General features: G+C 43.2%; 1 protein-coding gene across 1 annotated transcript in view; it reads left to right on the forward strand.

Annotated features, from left to right (window-relative positions):
- Nucleotides 1-19,925, forward strand: part of LOC115109800 (voltage-dependent calcium channel subunit alpha-2/delta-1-like) — a 101,891-nt gene that overhangs the window by 15,812 nt on the left and 66,154 nt on the right. The window contains 3 exon segments of the mRNA XM_065009935.1: nucleotides 8,426-8,492; nucleotides 12,147-12,175; nucleotides 12,713-12,842. Coding sequence (XP_064866007.1) covers nucleotides 8,426-8,492; nucleotides 12,147-12,175; nucleotides 12,713-12,842 — 226 coding nt within the window.

A 19,925-nucleotide genomic window follows, 5' to 3' on the forward strand; every position in this document is an offset into this window, starting at 1 on the left:
ACCATATCGTGCCTTTCTATCTGAGGAGCTGTTCTTGTGGTACCTTCCCGGCATAACCTTTTGTTATCATCTCTTCCATGAAGCCTTTGTACTCTGCAGCGTAACCTTTGTCCTTCTTGAACTTCCTGATAATATTTAGAGCCCGCTGCTTTGCCATGTCACGATTGTTTGGCAGGACAACATCTTTGTTGCGAAAGGGCAACGGTAAGTAGTAGTGATGGTCTTTGAGGGTTATGGAGCTTGATACGATCTCCATAAACCTACGATCCTCAGCTGACATCTCACTTTTCTCTTCATACTCTCTTTCAGGGAAGTCATGGTTGAACTGATTTACAAGAAGAACCCCCAGGTCGGCCATTGAGATATGATTGGCCATCACCGTAGGATGCCCAGATTCTTCTGCCATGGTACAACTGTCAAGAGGACCGTTCATCACCCATCCAAAGAGGGTTTTCACTGCATACAGTCCGTTGCCTTGACTATTTATGATTTGCCAGGGTTCCATTGCCTTTGGAGCATTTACGCCAATCAGGAGTTCGACGTCAGCATCAATTTCCTTCAACTGAACCTCTTTCAAGTATGGCCACCTTTTGAGATCTGTTTGAGTGGGAATATTCTCTCTTGTCACTGGGATCTTATTTGGGGTGTAGACCTTTGGTAATGCAAGAAATGTGTCGCCTTCCACATTGCCAATCTCTATCCAGATATCTCAAAGCTCTTGGTAGGACTCTCCTGCCCCATTGTTCGTAGCAGAATTTCAGTCTCACTGCCTTTAGCTTGCAACTGCCTCATGAGTCTCTCCGTACAAAATGTTTCTGAGCTACCGAAATTGAGAAACGCATAGGTTAACGCAGACTTGCTTCCATTTGCCATCTTTACTTGAACTGGCACAATTGCAAGTGCACAATCTGTACCGGCCCCAGTATCTTCACCAGCTTCCAGTGAAACAAGAGCACTGTTGACAGTCTCCTCCCGCTTTACTGCTACACCCCTCGTATCTGCCTTAAGAGATCTAAATCTCTCTCTTCCTTCAATGTGCAGGATAGTGGGGTGCTTTCTTTGACAGCTCTGACAGGTCATCATTCTTTTACATTCTTTGCTTAAGTGTCCTCTCATCAAACAGCCAAAACAAAGGCCTTTTGATCTCAGAAACTCAACCTTGGCTTCGTGTGGCTGTGCCGTCACCTGTTGGCAGTCGACCAAGAAATGCTCACCAGCGCAAAATACACATGAGATACTGGTAGCATTAGAAGGGTAGGTGCCTGGTTTCTTGACTTTGAATGTTTGTTCTTTTAGAGGTTTTTCAGAGTCACAATCTGCCACTACAGCTACTGCAGTGGCAAAGCTGCTTCCCCTACTCTTGGACTTGAACTGCTGTTTAAAGTCAGCTTCTGTTTTGGTTAAAAAAAACTTTTTGTTGGTCTTGAATAGTACAATGGATCCTGCAGTATTTTGGCCTGTTTTTCCATGAACGTCACAAGGTCACTGAACTGGGCCCTCAGGTGGCTTCTCTCTAAAATATCACATGCCGTAGACCTCCATTTGTCCCTTAGTTTGTAGGGAAGTTTTGACATGATCAACTTTATGTTGGAAGGAAGATTAAGCTCTTCCACGTTCTGTAGGTCTTGCATAGCGCTACAGCAACCTCTAAGATAGAGTGCATAGCCACCCAGTCCCTTTCCATCATCTGGTTTCATGTTTGTCCAGTTCCAAGCTTTTTCCATGTAAGCAGTGGTGACTTTGATTTCATTGCCAAAGTGTTCCTTTAACAACCTCTTAGCCTCTGCATAGCCTCTTCTGGCTTTCATATGCAGACAACTACGGACCAGATCCTTGGGCTGACCAGAGGTGTACTGTTCCAGGTAATAGAGCCTATCCTGGTGACTGCTTGTCTTATCTTCTATACCATGCTCAAATGCACGCATGAATGGCCTAAAGTTTAGACGATCACCGTCAAACATAGGTATCTCCCTAACAGGGAGTGTGGCCTGTTTGTACTGTAGTACAAGGAGGTCAGCAATTTCATTCTGCCTTTGCATGACAGTACGGAGGTTAACAGGGGCGCTAAAATAAGGTCAATTGTACGGACCAAGGCGATGTACAAAAGTGAATGAGTTAACGTTAGTTAGATAACTAGCAGGAGTTAGCTGTGTATTGTCAGCTAATTTGATGTGTAAAGCGAGAAAATAAACCCTTTTAATTGTCTGCACATGTTTGTGAATTATTGTATTATTCAACAGTGTGAAATGGTTTGGTTGCATTATTCCATAGTGTGATATGTTTTAGAGAGAAAAGTTACTAGGATTGTTAAATAGTTTGTGCTTACTGGCTAGTGACTAATGTGACACTTACGGTCAATTTGAATGTGGTGTTGCCAGACACAACGAAAGGTAAGGTAAGGGATGGATGTGATGTGAAAAGTAGAAATCTATTTTGGCGCTCCGCTCCTCCGACTCCTTCATCACCTGTAGTGGGAACAAGGAAAGGAAATAATACCCCCATTCTCTGTGTAATGTGATTGAAGCCATTTGTTTGTCTTTAGTATTGAGATCTCAGTGTGATCTCAGTTTTGTTCCTTCTTTTCTCTCATGTAATTACATTTTTCTATCAGTTCAATCAGTCTGATGATTTGTACAACACACATATATATCACACACACGTCAGTCTTCTTCTGTTTATGCATGGTAATCTTTCTGTGTTAGGATATTCGTTACATTTGGATTCCCTGTTGCCACTATTGCATTTTAAAACCCTGATAATAAATGAGTTAATGAGGTGTGCAATTGTTTTGATTGATTTAGTAACTTGTTTATGATGGCTGTGATGTTGGTGATATTCTGGTGTAGTGTACTTGTTATTGTATTTTGTTGTATTTTTTTTTCTTTTGCATTGTGGTCTCAGGGCACCATTGAAAATTAGACCCTGGTCTCAGTTGGGCTCCCCCGATTAACTGAAACTTAGTACAATTAGATATGCAACCAAGTGATTTTGCAAGCTAGCATATAATGCGTATTGCCTTTAATGGATACTTTGAGATTTATGGCAATGAAACCCTTTAACGACTTCCCCAGAGTCAACTTGTGGATACCATTTTTAGCATTGGCTCACAAAACTACTTCCAACTTCCTTCATACTGGACGCAGAGACATAAACATGGTATCCACAAGTTCATCTGACATTGTCAAAATTTCTCTTTTTCAAGTGTATTTTAAGAATGATGCAAATAATGTACAGTAGATGATGATGCCCTTATTGACATTTGAATCCGTGTTGAGGGGAATATCTGTCTAGTGGGTTGTCTATGTACAATGAGGTCATGAAATTGTTGACATCCTTTGTCATGGTTCCTCCTAACACCAGAGGGCGGAAGAGACCGCCACCGAGACTTTTATTGGACTTAGGTGTGTCTTATTATTTCAAAATTGTGTCCCCGTATTAAGAGATGTGTTTTCTGTGGTCCTTTGCAGAAGCTTGAATTGTTTACAGTGTGTGGTCGTTTCCTGAGTGAGTGGTCGAGAATTAGTGTTTATTGTTTTTTCAAGTGTACTGTGATCCTGCGGCTACCGTATCTCAGTAAAGTATTATGTTTATCCTTAACCACTGATTCCTTGTCTGGTCTCTTCACTTCTCTGCACCTACAACCTTCCATCACACCATTTATAAAGATGAACAAAAATGTTTGTATAAAATAAATTATTCAAATACCGAGCTATATTGCATGCTCCAAAAAACTGGGAAATGATATAATTTTATACAAGTACCAATTGCTTAGAGAAAACAACTTTGTTTATTGACAAACCGGTGTTCAATACCTCACCGTGAATAACGGCACTAAAGCCTTTTCCTAAAATGTTTTATGAGTTGAAGAACATATTGGGAGGGATCTTAGACCATTGCTCCACACAGAATCCTTCTAGATCCTTGATATCCTTCTCATGCACGCATGGACTGCCCTCTTCAATTCAAACCACAGGTTTTCAATGGGATTCAAGTTTGGAGACTGAGATGGCCGTTGCAAAATGTTGATTTTGTGGCCAATTAAACATTTACAGTGCAGTAGGGACTCTCCATGTGTTTACTGTTTGGTTATCTGTGTAAAACCTAGCTATGGTCTGGTGTCATTGACCTTATCATTACACATCACATAGACACGTTAATGATGAGATAGTATGGAGGGAAATGGATGGCAGGACTGAATGGACAGAGACATATTTATATAGTGTGTATTCGTGTGTGTGTGTGTGTGTGTGTGTGTGTACGTCAGTATATGTACGCGTGTGTATATTTGCCTGTGTATTTGTGTCGGTGTCTGTATTTATAGCTCCTCACAGCCTGTGCAGAGGAGGTGGAAACAGAACCAGGTCTGGAACACAGCCGAGGTCTTCAGGAACGCACCGGGGAGGTTGTTATAGTCTTACTTTTCTAATCAGGAATGTGACGGAATGTTTCCCCTTTCCTGCCTGTTCATTGTTTTGCAAGACTTTTGGACCATCATAAGAGGGTTCATGTCTATTCTTGTATTCTAATTCCTAATTCAATGACGCACAAGCACACACACACACACAACCCTAACACCATGTAATTCCACAAACACATTGTATCCACGGCAACTTACAGTTAGTTACACATGCACCTTGCTAACATACTGTGGCTACTGTGTAGTAACGAGGGTGCTGGACTTCCCGTTAATGACTTGGGGCTGACAGGAGACCCTAGGCCTGTGGACTTCCTAACATTCCACATGTGATATTTTAAGTTTCACGTGTGCTTTGTAGCCGGCGGGATTAGAATCCAGGTCTTCCACGGGAGAAGCCAATGTCTTGAGCATTAGACAAAGAGGTCTGACACTGGGTTTCTATTCCAATGTATGAATATCTCTCAAACTCACAGTATTGACTGTTCAATTCAAAATACGTCTGTCAAACTGTAATCGAGAAAATCAAAGAATTTGCTCAAATTGTGTGATTTAAGACTTATTTTAATATAAAAAGCATTTCAAGAATATTGACGTCTTGATTATTTCCAAAGTAAAGGTTACCAAAATCAAATATATTGATAAAAGCACACTTTAACCTCAATGTCAACTTGTTTTGACATTGCATTGTTGATTTTAGCTCTCCATATGATGTATTTTGGATGTTTTCACTGTATTTTGAATACTTTCAGACAATACGATTCATCACAATGCACTAAAATGACAAAGTTAACTTATTAACTCTGACAGCCTTACGCCCAAAATCATCACTTTGTAGGAAAGTACAGTAAATACACTCAATTTGAGCCCTTGTTCTTAAAAAACAATGATTAACGGAAATAAGAAATCATCCGCAACTGCTTCTTGTGCTTATTGACTAGCATATTGTTTGTTTTTATAGCGTTTAACTTGTACATTTTAAAATTGTATGATTTGTGTTCATGCGTGGCTCTATTGAAAAAGAGGCCTTGGTCTCTAATGAGATTTTCCTGCTAAAATAAAGGTTAAGTAAATAAAATAAATACAAGAAGCAGCTACTTAGCTTGGCTACACTCGTGAATGGGAAAATCTTTAAAATGTTTCACTCGGTCACAACAAATTATACATCAAAATGACCAGAAAACTTAACACAGTTTAGTTAAACATCTCTAGATACAAGAAAAACAGATCAAAAGAAAACAAGGCGACATGTAAAGCTTCTCTGTTCTTTTCACTGGGCTTCTTCCAACGGCCACGGACCAATGTCCAAAAAAGAGAATTGCCTCCCCGGTATGTATGTATGTATGTATGTATGTATGTATGCTCATTAATGCAACACCATGGAGGACTACAATAATAATGGAGTGGATGGCTCAGAAATAAAAATCGATTATTTTTAACGCACTTGAATTATTACACACAGGTAGATGTTTTCTTAAACCTGATAACTCAAATGTGACTTTCACATGTTCGTGTTTTTCAATGTGAACTTGCAATTCACATATGAGATGAACACATGTTCCTCCTCACGTGTGAAAGGTGGATCTCATACACGTGTTTAGCAGATGTTATTGTGGGTGTAGCGGTGTTGCTTCTGTTTCTAGTTCCAACAGTGCAGTAACATCTAACAAGTAATATCTAACAATTTCACAACAATACACACAATACTCTCAAATCTAAAGTAAAGGAATGGAGTTAAGAATAAACTCAGCAAAAAAAGAAACGTCCTCTCACTGTCAACTGTTTATTTTCAGCAAGTTAAACGTGTGTAAATATTTGTATGAACATAAGATTCAACAACTGAGGCATAAACTGAACAAGTTCCACAGACATGTGACTAACAGAAATATAATAATGTGTCCCTGAACAAAGGGGGGGTCAAAATCAACAGTAATAGTCAGTATCTGGTGTGGCCACCAGCTGCATTAAGTACTGCAGTGCATCTCCTCCTCATGGACTGCACCAGATTTGCCAGTTCTTGCTGTGAGATGTTACCCCACTCTTCCACCAAGGCACCTGCAAGTTCCCGGACATTTCTGAGTGGAATGGCCCTAGCCCTCACCCTCCGATCCAACAAGTCCCAGATGTGCTCAATGGGATTGAGCTCCGGGCTCTTCGCTGGCCATGGCAGAACACTGATATTCTTGTCTGGCAGGAAATCAGGCACAGAACGAGCGGTATATCTGGTGGCATTGTCATGCTGGAGGGTCATGTCAGGATGAGCCTACATGAAGGGTACCACATGAGGGAGGATGATGTTTTCCCTGTAACGCACAGCGTTGAGATTGCCTGCAATGACAACAAGCTCAGTCCAATAATGCTGTGACACACCGCCCCAGACCATGACGGACCCTCCACCTCCAAATCAATCCCACTCCGAGTACAGGTCTCGGTGTAACACTCATTCCTTCGACGATAAACACAAATCCGGCCATCAGCCCTGGTGAAACAAAATCGTGACTCGTCAGTGAACAGCACTTTTTGCCAGTCCAGTCTGGTCCAACGACGGTGGGTTTGTGCCCATAGACAACGTTGTTGCCGGTGATGTCTGGTGAGGACCTGCCTTTACAACAGGCTTACAAGCCCTCAGTCCAGCATCTCTCAGCCTATTGCAGACAGTCCGAGCACTGATGGAGGGATTGTGCGTTCCTGGTGTAACTCGAGCAGTTGTTGTTGCCATCCTGTACCTGTCCCGCAGGTGTGATGTTTGGATGTACGGATCCTGTGCAGGTGTTGTTACATGGGGTGGCAGGGTAGCCTGGTGGTTAGAGCGTTGGACTAGTAACCGGAAGGTTGCAAGTTCAAACCCCCAAGCTGACAAGGTACAAATCTGTTGTTCTGCCCCTGAACAGGCAGTTAATCCACTGTTCATAGGCTGTCATTGAAAATAAGAATTTGTTCTTAACTGACTTGCCTAGTTAAATAAAGGTAAAAAAATAAAAAATAAATAAATGTTGTCTGCCACTGCGAGGACGATCAGCTGTCTGTCTCCCTGTAGCGCTGTCTTAGGAGTCTCACAGTACGGACATTGCAATTCATTGCCCTGGCCACATCTGCAGTCTGCATGCCTAGGCATCTTTCTTTTGGTGTTTTTCAGAGTCAGTAGAAAGGCCTCTGTCCTAAGTTTTCATAACTGTGACCTTAATTGCCTACCGTCTGTAAGCTGTTAGTGTCTTAACGACCGTTCCACAGGTGCATGTTTATTAATTGTTTATGGTTCATTGAACAAGCATGGGAAACAGTGTTTAAACTCTTTACAATTAAGTTATTTGGATATATACGAATGATCTTTGAAAGACAGGGTCCTGAAAAGGGACGTTTCTTTTTTTTGCTAAGTTTATATAAATATTTGGGTGAGCAATGTCAGAGCGGCATAGACTAAGATACAGTAGAATAGGATCGAATACAGTATATACATATCAGATGAGTAATGCAAAATATATAAACATTATCAAAGTAGTGAGCGATTTCAAGTCTATGTATATAAGGCAGCATCCTCTAGTGTGCTAGTGTTGGCTATTTTAACAGTCTGATTGGCTTGAGATAGAAGCTGTTTTTCAGTCTCTTGGTCCCAGCTTTGATGCACCTGTACTGATCTTGGCTTCTGGCTGATAGTGGGGTGAACAGGCAGTGGCTCGGGTGGTTGTTGTCCTTGATTATGTTTTTGGCCTTCCTGTGACATCGGGTGCTGTAGGTGTCCTGGAGGGCAGGTAGTTTGCCCTTGGTGATGCGTTGGGCAGACCACACCACCTTCTGAAGAGCCCTGCGGTTGAGGGTGGCGCAGTTGCCGTACCATGCATTGATACAACCGGACAGGATGCTCTCAATTGTGCATCTGTAAAAGTTTGTGAAGGTTTTAGGTGCCATCCCAAATGTGGATTGACTGGTCCTCAGATAGTACGTCAAAATTTAGTGGTATCGAGATACTGTATGTAAAGTATACATTTTTAGTGTGTTACCTTTCTTTTCTAGACTCTGGCCACGGCTGCTGAGAACTTTCAGATGGAACACCAGTGGGAGGATGAGTATGCGGTAAAACTGTGATTGTAATTATAACCAACATTACAGTTACATGATATACTGAAAGTGTAACTTGTCCCTCCCACCATCAATGTGTAATAAGAATGTGGGTAATGTGTGGCATCTGTTTAGTACTGGAACATTCACCACTCATTGGCTGAGAGACGGCAACCTCCGATGACTGTACAGTACATAGTGTCTTATTACTGCTCTCTTTATGTGCTAAAAAGGGAATATAGGGTTTCAATGCACACACACATATTCACTCACACTCACAAACACTGGCACGTTTGAGTTAGTGGCCATATATCTTGCTTAATAATACCAATATGGTTTAATGCTGTTGTCATCAAGAGATTTAACTGTTATTATTCATTACATATGGTGGGCCATTAAACCACTTATGTCCACAGATGGCCTTTACCTCACAAATACCCCCCCCTCTCTCTCTCTCTCTCTCTCTCTCTCTCTCTCTCTCTCTCTTTCTCTCTCTCATATCTTATCTTTAATCTTCTACTATTTTTTATTGTTGTTGCATTGTCGAGAAGGAACCTGTAAGTAAGCATTTCGCTGGATGATGTATGTGTCCCGTACATACGACTAATAAAACTTGAAACTCTCTCCAACAAACACACACACACACACACACACACACACACACATACACACACACACAAACTCATTTGTTACAGGATGGTGACATTGTCCGGTAGCCTCTGGAACTGCCGATCTGCGGCCAACAAGGCAGAGTTCATCTCAGCCTATGCCTCCCTCCAGTCCCTCGACTTCTTGGCACTGACGGAAACATGGATCACCACAGATAACACTGCTACTCCTACTGCTCTCTCTTCGTCCGCCCACGTGTTCTCGCACACCCCCCGAGAGCTTCTGGTCAGCGGGGTGGTGGCACCGGGATCCTCATCTCTCCCAAGTGGTCATTCTCTCTTTCTCCCCTTACCCATCTGTCTATCGCCTCCTTTGAATTCCATGCTGTCACAGTTACCAGCCCTTTCAAGCTTAACATCCTTATCATTTATCGCCCTCCAGGTTCCCTCGGAGAGTTCATCAATGAGCTTGATGCCTTGATAAGCTCCTTTCCTGAGGACGGCTCACCTCTCACAGTTCTGGGCGACTTTAACCTCCCCACGTCTACCTTTGACTCATTCCTCTCTGCCTCCTTCTTTCCACTCCTCTCCTCTTTTGACCTCACCCTCTCACCTTCCCCCCCTACTCACAAGGCAGGCAATACGCTCGACCTCATCTTTACTAGATGCTGTTCTTCCACTAACCTCATTGCAACTCCCCTCCAATTCTCCGACCACTACCTTGTATACTTTTCCCTCTCGCTCTCATCCAACACTTCCCACACTGCCCCTACTCGGATGGTATCGCGCCGTCCCAACCTTCGCTCTCTCTCCCCCGCTACTCTCTCCTCTTCTATCATCTCTTCCCTCTGCTCAAACCTTCTCCAACCTATCTCCTGATTCTGCCTCCTCAACCCTCCTCTCCTCCCTTTCTGCATCCTTTGACTCTCTATGTCCCCTATCCTCCAGGCCGGCTCGGTCCTCCCCTCCCGCTCCGTGGCTCGACGACTCATTGCGAGCTCACAGAACAGGGCTACGGGCAGCCGAGCGGAAATGGAGGAAAACTCGCCTCCCTGCGGACCTGGCATCCTTTCACTCCCTCCTCTCTACATTTTCCTCTTCTTTCTCTGCTGCTAAAGCCACTTTCTACCACTCTAAATTCCAAGCATCTGCCTCTAACCCTAGGAAGCTCTTTGCCACCTTCTCCTCCCTCCTGAATCCTCCTCCCCTCCCCCCCTCCTCCTCTCTGCAGATGACTTCGTCAACCATTTTGAAAAGAAGGTCGACGACATCCGATCCTCGTTTGCTAAGTCAAACGACACCGCTGGTTCTGCTCACACTGCCCTACCCTGTGCTCTGACCTCTTTCTCCCCTCTCTCTCCAGATGAAATCTCGCGTCTTGTGACGGCCGGCCGCCCAACAACCTGCCCGCTTGACCCTATCCCCTCCTCTCTTCTCCAGACCATTTCCGGAGACCTTCTCCCTTACCTCACCTCGCTCATCAACTCATCCCTGACCGCTGGCTACGTCCCTTCCGTCTTCAAGAGAGCGAGAGTTGCACCCCTTCTGAAAAAACCTACACTCGATCCCTCCGATGTCAACAACTACAGACCAGTATCCCTTCTTTCTTTTCTCTCCAAAACTCTTGAACGTGCCGTCCTTGGCCAGCTCTCCCGCTATCTCTCTCAGAATGACCTTCTTGATCCAAATCAGTCAGGTTTCAAGACTAGTCATTCAACTGAGACTGCTCTTCTCTGTATCACGGAGGCGCTCCGCACTGCTAAAGCTAACTCTCTCTCCTCTGCTCTCATCCTTCTAGACCTATCGGCTGCCTTCGATACTGTGAACCATCAGATCCTCCTCTCCACCCTCTCCGAGTTGGGCATCTCCGGCGCGGCCCACGCTGGATTGCGTCCTACCTGACAGGTCGCTCCTACCAGGTGGCGTGGCGAGAATCTGTCTCCTCACCACGTGCTCTCACCACTAGTGTCCCCCAGGGCTCTGTTCTAGGCCCTCTCCTATTCTCGCTATACACCAAGTCACTTGGCTCTGTCATAACCTCACATGGTCTCTCCTATCATTGCTATGCAGACGACACACAATTAATCTTCTCCTTTCCCCCTTCTGACGACCAGGTGGCGAATCGCATCTCTGCATGTCTGGCAGACATATCAGTGTGGATGACGGATCATCACCTCAAGCTGAACCTCGGCAAGACGGAGCTGCTCTTCCTCCCGGGGAAGGACTGCCCGTTCCATGATCTCGCCATCACGGTTGACAACTCCATTGTGTCCTCCTCCCAGAGCGCTAAGAACCTTGGCGTGATCCTGGACAACACCCTGTCGTTCTCAAATAACATCAAGGCGGTGGCCCGTTCCTGTAGGTTCATGCTCTACAACATCCGCAGAGTACGACCCTGCCTCACACAGGAAGCGGCGCAGGTCCTAATCCAGGCACTTGTCATCTCCCGTCTGGATTACTGCAACTCGCTGTTGGCTGGGCTCCCTGCCTGTGCCATTAAACCCTACAGCTCATCCAGAACGCCGCAGCCCGTCTGGTGTTCAACCTTCCCAAGTTCTCTCACGTCACCCCGCTCCTCCGCTCTCTCCACTGGCTTCCAGTTGAAGCTCTCATCCGCTACAAGACCATGGTGCTTGCCTACGGAGCTGTGAGGGGAACGGCACCTCAGTACCTCCAGGCTCTGATCAGGCCCTACACCCAAACAAGGGCACTGCGTTCATCCACCTCTGGCCTGCTCGCCTCCCTACCACTGAGGAAGTACAGTTCCCGCTCAGCCCAGTCAAAACTGTTCGCTGCTCTGGCCCCCCAATGGTGGAACAAACTCCCTCACGACGCCAGGACAGCGGAGTCAATCACCATCTCCCGGAGACACCTGAAACCCCACCTCTTTAAGGAATACCTAGGATAGGATAAAGTAATCCTTCTCACCCCCCCCCCTTAAAAGATTTAGATGCACTATTGTAAAGTGGCAGTTCCACTGGATGTCATAAGGTGAACGCACCAATTTGTAAGTCGCTCTGGATAAGAGCGTCTGCTAAATGACTTAAATGTAAATGTAATGTAAATGTAAATTGTTTACTACAATGCAAAGGACAGTGTGAGTATTTTTATTCCTTTTCTGCCAATGAACAAACACATGGGTCTCACACAGAGCTGTATCTATAATCAACCCATAATCTCAGTCAGCAAAAGACTAGTGGTTTGGTATACCACAGCTCCTGCCTCTCTTTCCAACTCACTCTTTTCACTCTTTGCTCTCCCTCTTTTCTTACCTCTTCATTCCCTTTCTCTCTCCCTTACACCTCCCTCTCTCCCTCCCTGTCTAAATAGCCCTTGCCCCTCTTCCTCTCTCTTAGGTGAAAAGGTCCCTGGTGTGCTTCCACTTTAATTGACATTTGAGATGTATGAGCTGCTACTGTTGCTTTATTACTACTGTTGTCTCTTCCTACCACATGTTAATCCACAGAGTTTGGGCTAAACATGTTTCGGCTTGAAAATGAGGCAGGTTTAACCGTGTAGTATAATAACTAGACATGTGTCTAATGAGGGACAGTGGATTCGACATGTACACCTACTTGGTCTTAGCATCCCTGTTATAAATCACGGTCTAATATTCTCCTTTCCCCTCTTCTAGTTGGAGGTGAATCATACAGAGGGTAGGAAGAACCGGATCAGGCCAGCCTTTAAGGAGGACCCGTTGTTTAAACGCTTCACCTCTGATAACGACACTGCTGTACACATCCCTACTGACATCTACGATGGCTGTGAGTACACACCAGATGAGGCTGATGGGAGGAGCTATAAGAAGATGAGCTCATTGTAATGGCTGGAATATGATAAATGGAACAGAATCAAACATGTGGTTTGATGTGTTTGATACCATTACCAACTATTCTATTACAGCCTTTACAATGAGCGCGTCCTCATATAGCTCCTCCCACCAGCCTCCTCTGGTACACACAAACACATACTTGCACTATACACACATGCACGTATGTATGCATGAACACACACACACACACACACACACTACACTCCCCTCCACAAACACACATACAGCGTAACCATAGATATGACACAGACTGTACAAATCCCTAGATAAATGGTTCCTTTATTAACAGCAGAGCAACATTTTAATGTTTATATTCTTTGTGTCTTTAACTGTAAAATGACCTTGGGGTCATGCACAGACAATTTTAGATCAGAACTCTAACACCCAGTGTTAAATGTCACACTTGTGTGTATATGTGACCCATTGAAAAAGTGTTCAACTAAGTGTTGAAAAAAGTGTTGAAAAACATACACCCCTAGAGTGTTGGTTCCCTAACGCCATGGGTTTTTCAGTTTTTTTGTGTTATGGAACAACACGTAGTTTTACAGTATTTGAGTTGGAGGGGTTATAACACTGTAGGGTGTAAAGTCTTATTTTCATATTTCCCAGCATGCCTTGCGAGTGAATGTGACAGATACCCACACATGACTGTGTTTATTAGTGACAGACATGGTTGTTGCATTCATTAGGTTTCAGTCCAGAAGCATTTACCAAGTGACTGCCTAACTGAATGTTTTTTAATTGAAAGTAAGCCCTTCATGACCAATATATTATACATTTCACAAGGCCTAGTTATTCTCAACATTGTGGTCTGAAAATCCTGACTAATGGGGAACATCAGATGGCTATACTACAAAGCAGGATCAATGAGTTAGCCAGCTAACTTGTCCAAATAAAATAAACATATTTTTTAGAAGGCTAACCTTGAATGGGCATGGTGTAATTAACTCAACAACCCTAAACACTATCTAAGTTTAGCTTACTTAATGAACCAGCATACAGTGGCTTGTGAAAGTATTCACCCCCCTTGGAATTTTTCCTATTTTGTTGCCTTACAACCTGGAATTAAAATTATTTTTTTTACAACATGCCTACCACTTTGAAGATGCAACACATTTTTTCTTGTGAAACAAACAATAAATAATACCAAAAAAATCCTGAAAACTTGAGCTTGCACAACTATTCACCCCCCAAAGTCAATACTTTGTACAGCCACCTTTTGCAGCAATTACAGCTGCAAGTCTCTTAGGGTATGTCTCTATAAGCTTGGCACATCTAGGAACTTTGCAAATTCTTCAAGGCAAAACTGCTCCAGCTCCTTCAAGTTGGATGGGTTCTGTTGGTGTTCAGCAATCTTTAAGTCAATATCACAGATTCTCAATTGGATTGAGGTCTGGGCTTTGACTAGGCCATTCCAAGACATTTAAATGTTTCCCCTTAAACCACTCAAGTGTTGCTTTAGCAGTATGCTTAGGGTCATTGTCCTGCTGGAAGGTGAACCTCCGTCCCAGTCTCAAATCTCTGGAAGACTGAAACAGGTTTCGCTCAAGAATTTCCCTGTATTTAGCGCCATCCATAATTCCTACAATTCTGACCAGTTTCCCAGTCCCTGCCGATGGAAAAACATCCCCACGCTGTCACCACCATGCTTCACTGTGGGGGTTGGTGTTCTCGGGGTGATGAGAGGTGTTGGCTTTGCACCAGACATAGCATTTTCCTTGCTTTTCCAACACTCTTCCGTAATGCACAGCTCTGTGGAGTGTACGTTTTAAAGTGGTCGTATGGACAGATACTCCGAACTCCGCTGTGGAGCTTTCCAGCTCCTTCAGGGTTATCTTTGGTCTCTTTGTTGCCTCTCTGATTAATGCCCTCCTTGCCTGGTCCGTGAGTTTTGGTGCCATATTCCGTGTTGTGGTGCCATATTCTTTCAATTTTTTAATAATGGATTTAATGGTGTGCCGCGGGATGTTCAAAGTTTCAGATATTTTTTTATAACCAAACCCTGATCTGTACTTCTCCACAACTTTGTCCCTGACCTGTTTGGAGAGCTCTTTGGTCTTCATGGGGCCGCTTGCTTGGTGGTGCCCCTTGCTTAGTGGTGTTGCAGACTCTGGGGCCTTTCAGAACAGGTGTATATATAGTATACTGAGATCATGTGACAGCTCATGTGACACTTAGTTAAATAAAGTCCACCTGTGTGCAATCTAATGATGTGACTTCTGAAGGTAATTGGTTGCACTAGATCTTATTTAAGGGCTTCATAGCAAAGGCGTGAATACATATGTACGCACCACTTTACTGTTGCTTTTTTTTATACATTTCTTTTCATTTCACGTCAACAATTTGGACTATTTTGTGCACGTCCATTACACGGAATCTAAATTAAAATCCATTTAAAATACAGATTGAAATGCAGCAAAATAGTAAAAACACCAAAGGGGATGAACACTTTCGCAAGGCACTGTATCTGTAGTTAATTCTGGTTGTTAATCCAAGTTACCTTTGTGGTATACAGCTCCTACCTGCAAATCATAATATGCTGGTTTGTGAAGTGATTAGTAATTATATCAGAATCCAACCAGAGGGAAGATATCCAACAATTTGACTATTGTATCACCCACAACCTGCATTCAGAATGACTGCTGTGGTGAAGACCTTGACAAGCAAGACTAACTAAATCATCTAAACTGGAACAACCATCTCAGTAGCGGGGCAATAATTCCAACCACTTATAGATTGGATTAGTTTAGAAAAATGTAAGTTATTTATATTTGCATTGTGTAAGATCAATTAATGAATCAGTGTGCATTAAGAAACATAGCTATTAAATCAAACTATTCTAAAAATCAACCTGCAACAAAGCTTGCGGGGGAAACATAATAATGAGGCCCCTCCCATGTCTGATAGAGTTAATGGAAATTAAATTGACACAGTCAAATAACAACAACACCTTGCGGTGTTGATTCCACTGTGTTTCAGATAACACTTCATTTATTCACAACAGGTGTTAACCCCACTAGAATCAACACTCAGATATAACACTTACACTTTTTACCCCGACAACGAGTTTTCAGCACTTGCACATTTGCTGTGTGGAAAGTGTTCTATTGATAAACTGTATTATTGTTCAGGTATACAACATGCTCCCTATAGAGAGAACCTCCACACATGAAAAGACAGCATGTCCTCTCCCTGTTCGCTGCATAATATTAAGGGACAGAATGTGTTAGATTTGGTTTGCTAGTTGGTTGGTGTGGTAATGGGTTGGTTGGTAGCAGTGTGGTTCACTAGTATTTACCTGCTGTCTGAAAGGTGTGTCTCCTGAGTCCTTCTGACATTAAACCTGGCTGCTTTGTCTAATATTGACCGGTGTGCTGCTTTCTGTGTGTGTTCGTGTGTGTGTGTGATTGGACTTACTTGCGCACGCGTGGGTGTTCGTTACTGAGTCAGTGTGTTTGTGTGTAGGGTCAATAGCGTGTGGTGTGTTGCATCAGCCCTCACACGTAGAGGCAGCAGGATGGAGTCCCTCCTTCAGCATGCACCTCGGCCTGCTGGGATAGCGTCTGGATCCAAGGTTACCCACTACTGACCTCACAGAGAGGGAGAGGGTGCATGTGGGAAATTAGTATGTGTGTGTGTGCAGGTGTCCGTGTAAGCTAGAATGTGTGTGTATCTTGTCCCTTCCCAGACTCTGCTGGCAGGGGTTGGGGCTTGTTGCCATGTTTCCTCCTGCGTTCTCTGGGGGGGAAGATTTGTGATTGGTGGACCGTAATGAGTATGTGTCAGCCCAGTGGCCTACTGGGTAATAGTACAAGCTGTTGCTATTTATAATCCTCATACAAATCAGTAAAGAGAGCGAGAGGGAGAGAATATATATATATATATTTATATATACTGTATATATATACAGTTGAAGTCGGAAGTTTACATACACCTTAGCAAAATACATTTAAACTCAGTTTTTCACCATTTCTGACATTTAATCCTTGTAAAAATTCCTGTTTTAGGTCAGTTAGGATCACCACTTTTTTTATGAATGTGTAATGACAGAGTAATAGTAGAGAGAATGATTTACTTTAGTTTGTATTTCTTTCATCACATTCCCAGTGGGTCAGAAGTGTACATACACTCAATTAGGATTTGGTAGCATTGCCTTTGAAATGTTTAACTTGGGTCAAACCTTTCAGGTAGCCTTCCACAAGCTTCCCACAATACGTTTGGTGAATTTTGGCCCATTCCTCTTGACAGAGCTGGTGTAACTGAATCAGGTTTGTAGGCCTCCTTACTCACACACATTTTTTCAGTTCTGCCCATCCATTTCATATAGGATGAGGTAAGGGCTTTGTGATGGCCACTCCAATACCTTGACTTTGTTGTCCTTAAGCCATTTTGCCACATCTTTGGAAGTATGCTTGGGGTAATTGTCCATTTGGAAGACCCATTTGCGACCAATCTTTAGCTTCCTGACTGATGTCTTGAGATGTTGCTTCAATATATCCACATAATTTTCCTCCCTCATGATGTCATCTATTTTGTGAAGTGCACCAGTCCCTCCTGCAGCAAAGCACCCCCGCAACATGATGTGGCCACCCCCGTGCTTCATGGTTGGGATGGTGTTCTTCGGCTTGCAAGCCTCCCCCTTTTCCCTCCAAACATAATGACGGTCATTATGGCCAAACAGTTCTATTTTTATTTCATCAGACCAGAGGACATTTCCCCATGTGCAGTTCCAAACCGTAGACTGGCTTTTTTATTGAGGTTTTGGAGCAGTGGCTTCTTCCTTGCTGAGCTGCCTTTCAGGTTATGTCGATATAGGACACGTTTTACTGTGGATATAGATACTTTTGTACCCGTTTCCTCCAGCAACTTCTCAAGGTCCTTTGCTGTTGTTCTGGGATTGATTTGCACTTTTTGCACCAATGTATGTTCATCTCTAGGAGACAGAACACGTCTCCTTCCTGAGTTGTATGACGGCTGCGTGGTCCCATGGTGTTATACTTGCGTACTATTGTTTGTACAGATGAACGTGGTACCTTCAGGCATTTGGAAATTGCTCCCAAGGATGAACCAGGCTTGTGGAGGTCTACATTTTTTTTATGTCATGGCTGATTTCTTTTGATTTTCCCATGATGTCAAGCAAAGAGGCACTGAGTTTCAAATCAAATCAAATTTTATTTGTCACATACACATGGTTAGCAGATGTTAATGCGAGTGTAGCGAAATGCGTAACTTTGAAGGTAGGCCTTCAAATACATCCACAGGTATACCTCTAAATGACTCAAATTATGTCAATTAGCCTATCAGAAGCTTCTAAAGCCATGACTTCATTTTCTGGATTTTTCCCAGCTGTTTAAAGGCACAGTTAACAATTTAGTGTATGTAAACTTCTGACCCACTGGAATTGTGATACAGTGAAATAATCTGTCTGTAAACAATTGTTGGAAAAATGACTTGTGTCATGCACAAAGTAGATGTCCTAACCGGCTTAACCTTGTTAACAAGGAATTTGTGGAGTAGTTGAAAAACAAGTTTTAATGACTCCAAACTTAAGTGTATGTAAACTTCCCGACTTCAACTGTATATACGTGAGTGAGGTTCCAACTGTTCAATTGGACCCAGAGTCCATAAAGGTTTCAGGAATAGACCATGGCTGGCCTATCTCTGCTCTGTGCGAGAGGGTTGTGTATGCGGCGTGGGTGGGTGGGCGGGTGTTCATTGTCCTTGGCAGAAGATGTTATAACAGAATGTTATATTATAACAGAAGACTAACATAGGTGGAAAACCGCAGCTCATCTACCTCACAAACAAGAGAGGGGATGGAGAGGGGGAGGGAGAGGGTGCATTACATTCACTATGAACTCACTAATGGGCAGGAGCCATAGTCAGACCTCCCATTGCTGCCTCAGAAAATGTTAAACAAGCAATCCAATACAGAGAAATCTCCAGGATACTCCTCTTGATGATATCATCTTTACCAAATTTACAGGAACATGTTCCAGCCGTCTCTTGAGTTTCTGCTGCGTTTTTCCCAATATGCTGCCGACCTGAACATTTTACATTTTGTATTGCTTCATATGAACTTGATTTGGCTTGTTAGGCACAAGATAACCAATGGAATTGTCCAAGGTGTGACTTAAGTAAGAGACCCAAAGACTACAGTTGTAAAGAATTTCACAGAGAGATAGAGAGACCCCTACAGGCCCCCCCCCCCCACACACACACACACACACACACACACACACACACCAGATACCAGGTTCTCTATGTACAGTCGTGGCCAAAAGTTTTGGGAATGACACAAATATACATTTTCACAGAGTCTGCTGCCTCAGTTTGTATGATGGCAATTTGCATATACTCCAGAATGTTATGAAGAGAGATCAGATGAAATGCAAGTAATTGCAAAGTCCCTCTTTGCCATGTAAATTGGTCTTGCAGAGTTCTTGAAAAAGAATGGTCAACACTACAAATATTGACTCTTGACTCTGCATCAACTTTGTTATTGTCAATAAAAGCCTTTGACACTAATGAAATCCTTGTAATTATACTTCAGTATTCCATAGTAACATCTGACAACCTTTAGAAGTATTCATACCCCTTGACTTATTCCACATGTTGTTGTGTTACAGCCTGAATTCAAAATGGATAACAAAAAATGCAATTGCTAGACAACCATTTTCAGGTCTTGCCATAGATTCTAAAGTAGACAGGAACATTCCCCATCTTCTTGGTAAGCAACTCCACTGTTGATTTGGCCTTGTGTTTTAGGTTATTGACCTACTGAAAGAGTAATTAATCTCCCAGTGTCTGGTGGAAAGCAGACTTTCCTCTAGGTTCTTGCCTGTGCTTAGCTCCATTCCTTTTCTTTTTTATCCTGAAAAACTCCAAAAGCATACCCATAACATGATGCAGCCACCACTATGCTTGAAAATATGGTGAGTGGTACTCAGTAATGTGTTGTATTTGTCCCAAACATAACACTTTGTATTCAGGACAAAAAAGTGAATTGCTTTGC

The sequence above is a fragment of the Oncorhynchus nerka genome, linkage group LG25, assembly GCF_034236695.1.
Source record: "Oncorhynchus nerka isolate Pitt River linkage group LG25, Oner_Uvic_2.0, whole genome shotgun sequence".
Taxonomy (NCBI): Eukaryota; Metazoa; Chordata; class Actinopteri; order Salmoniformes; family Salmonidae; genus Oncorhynchus; species Oncorhynchus nerka.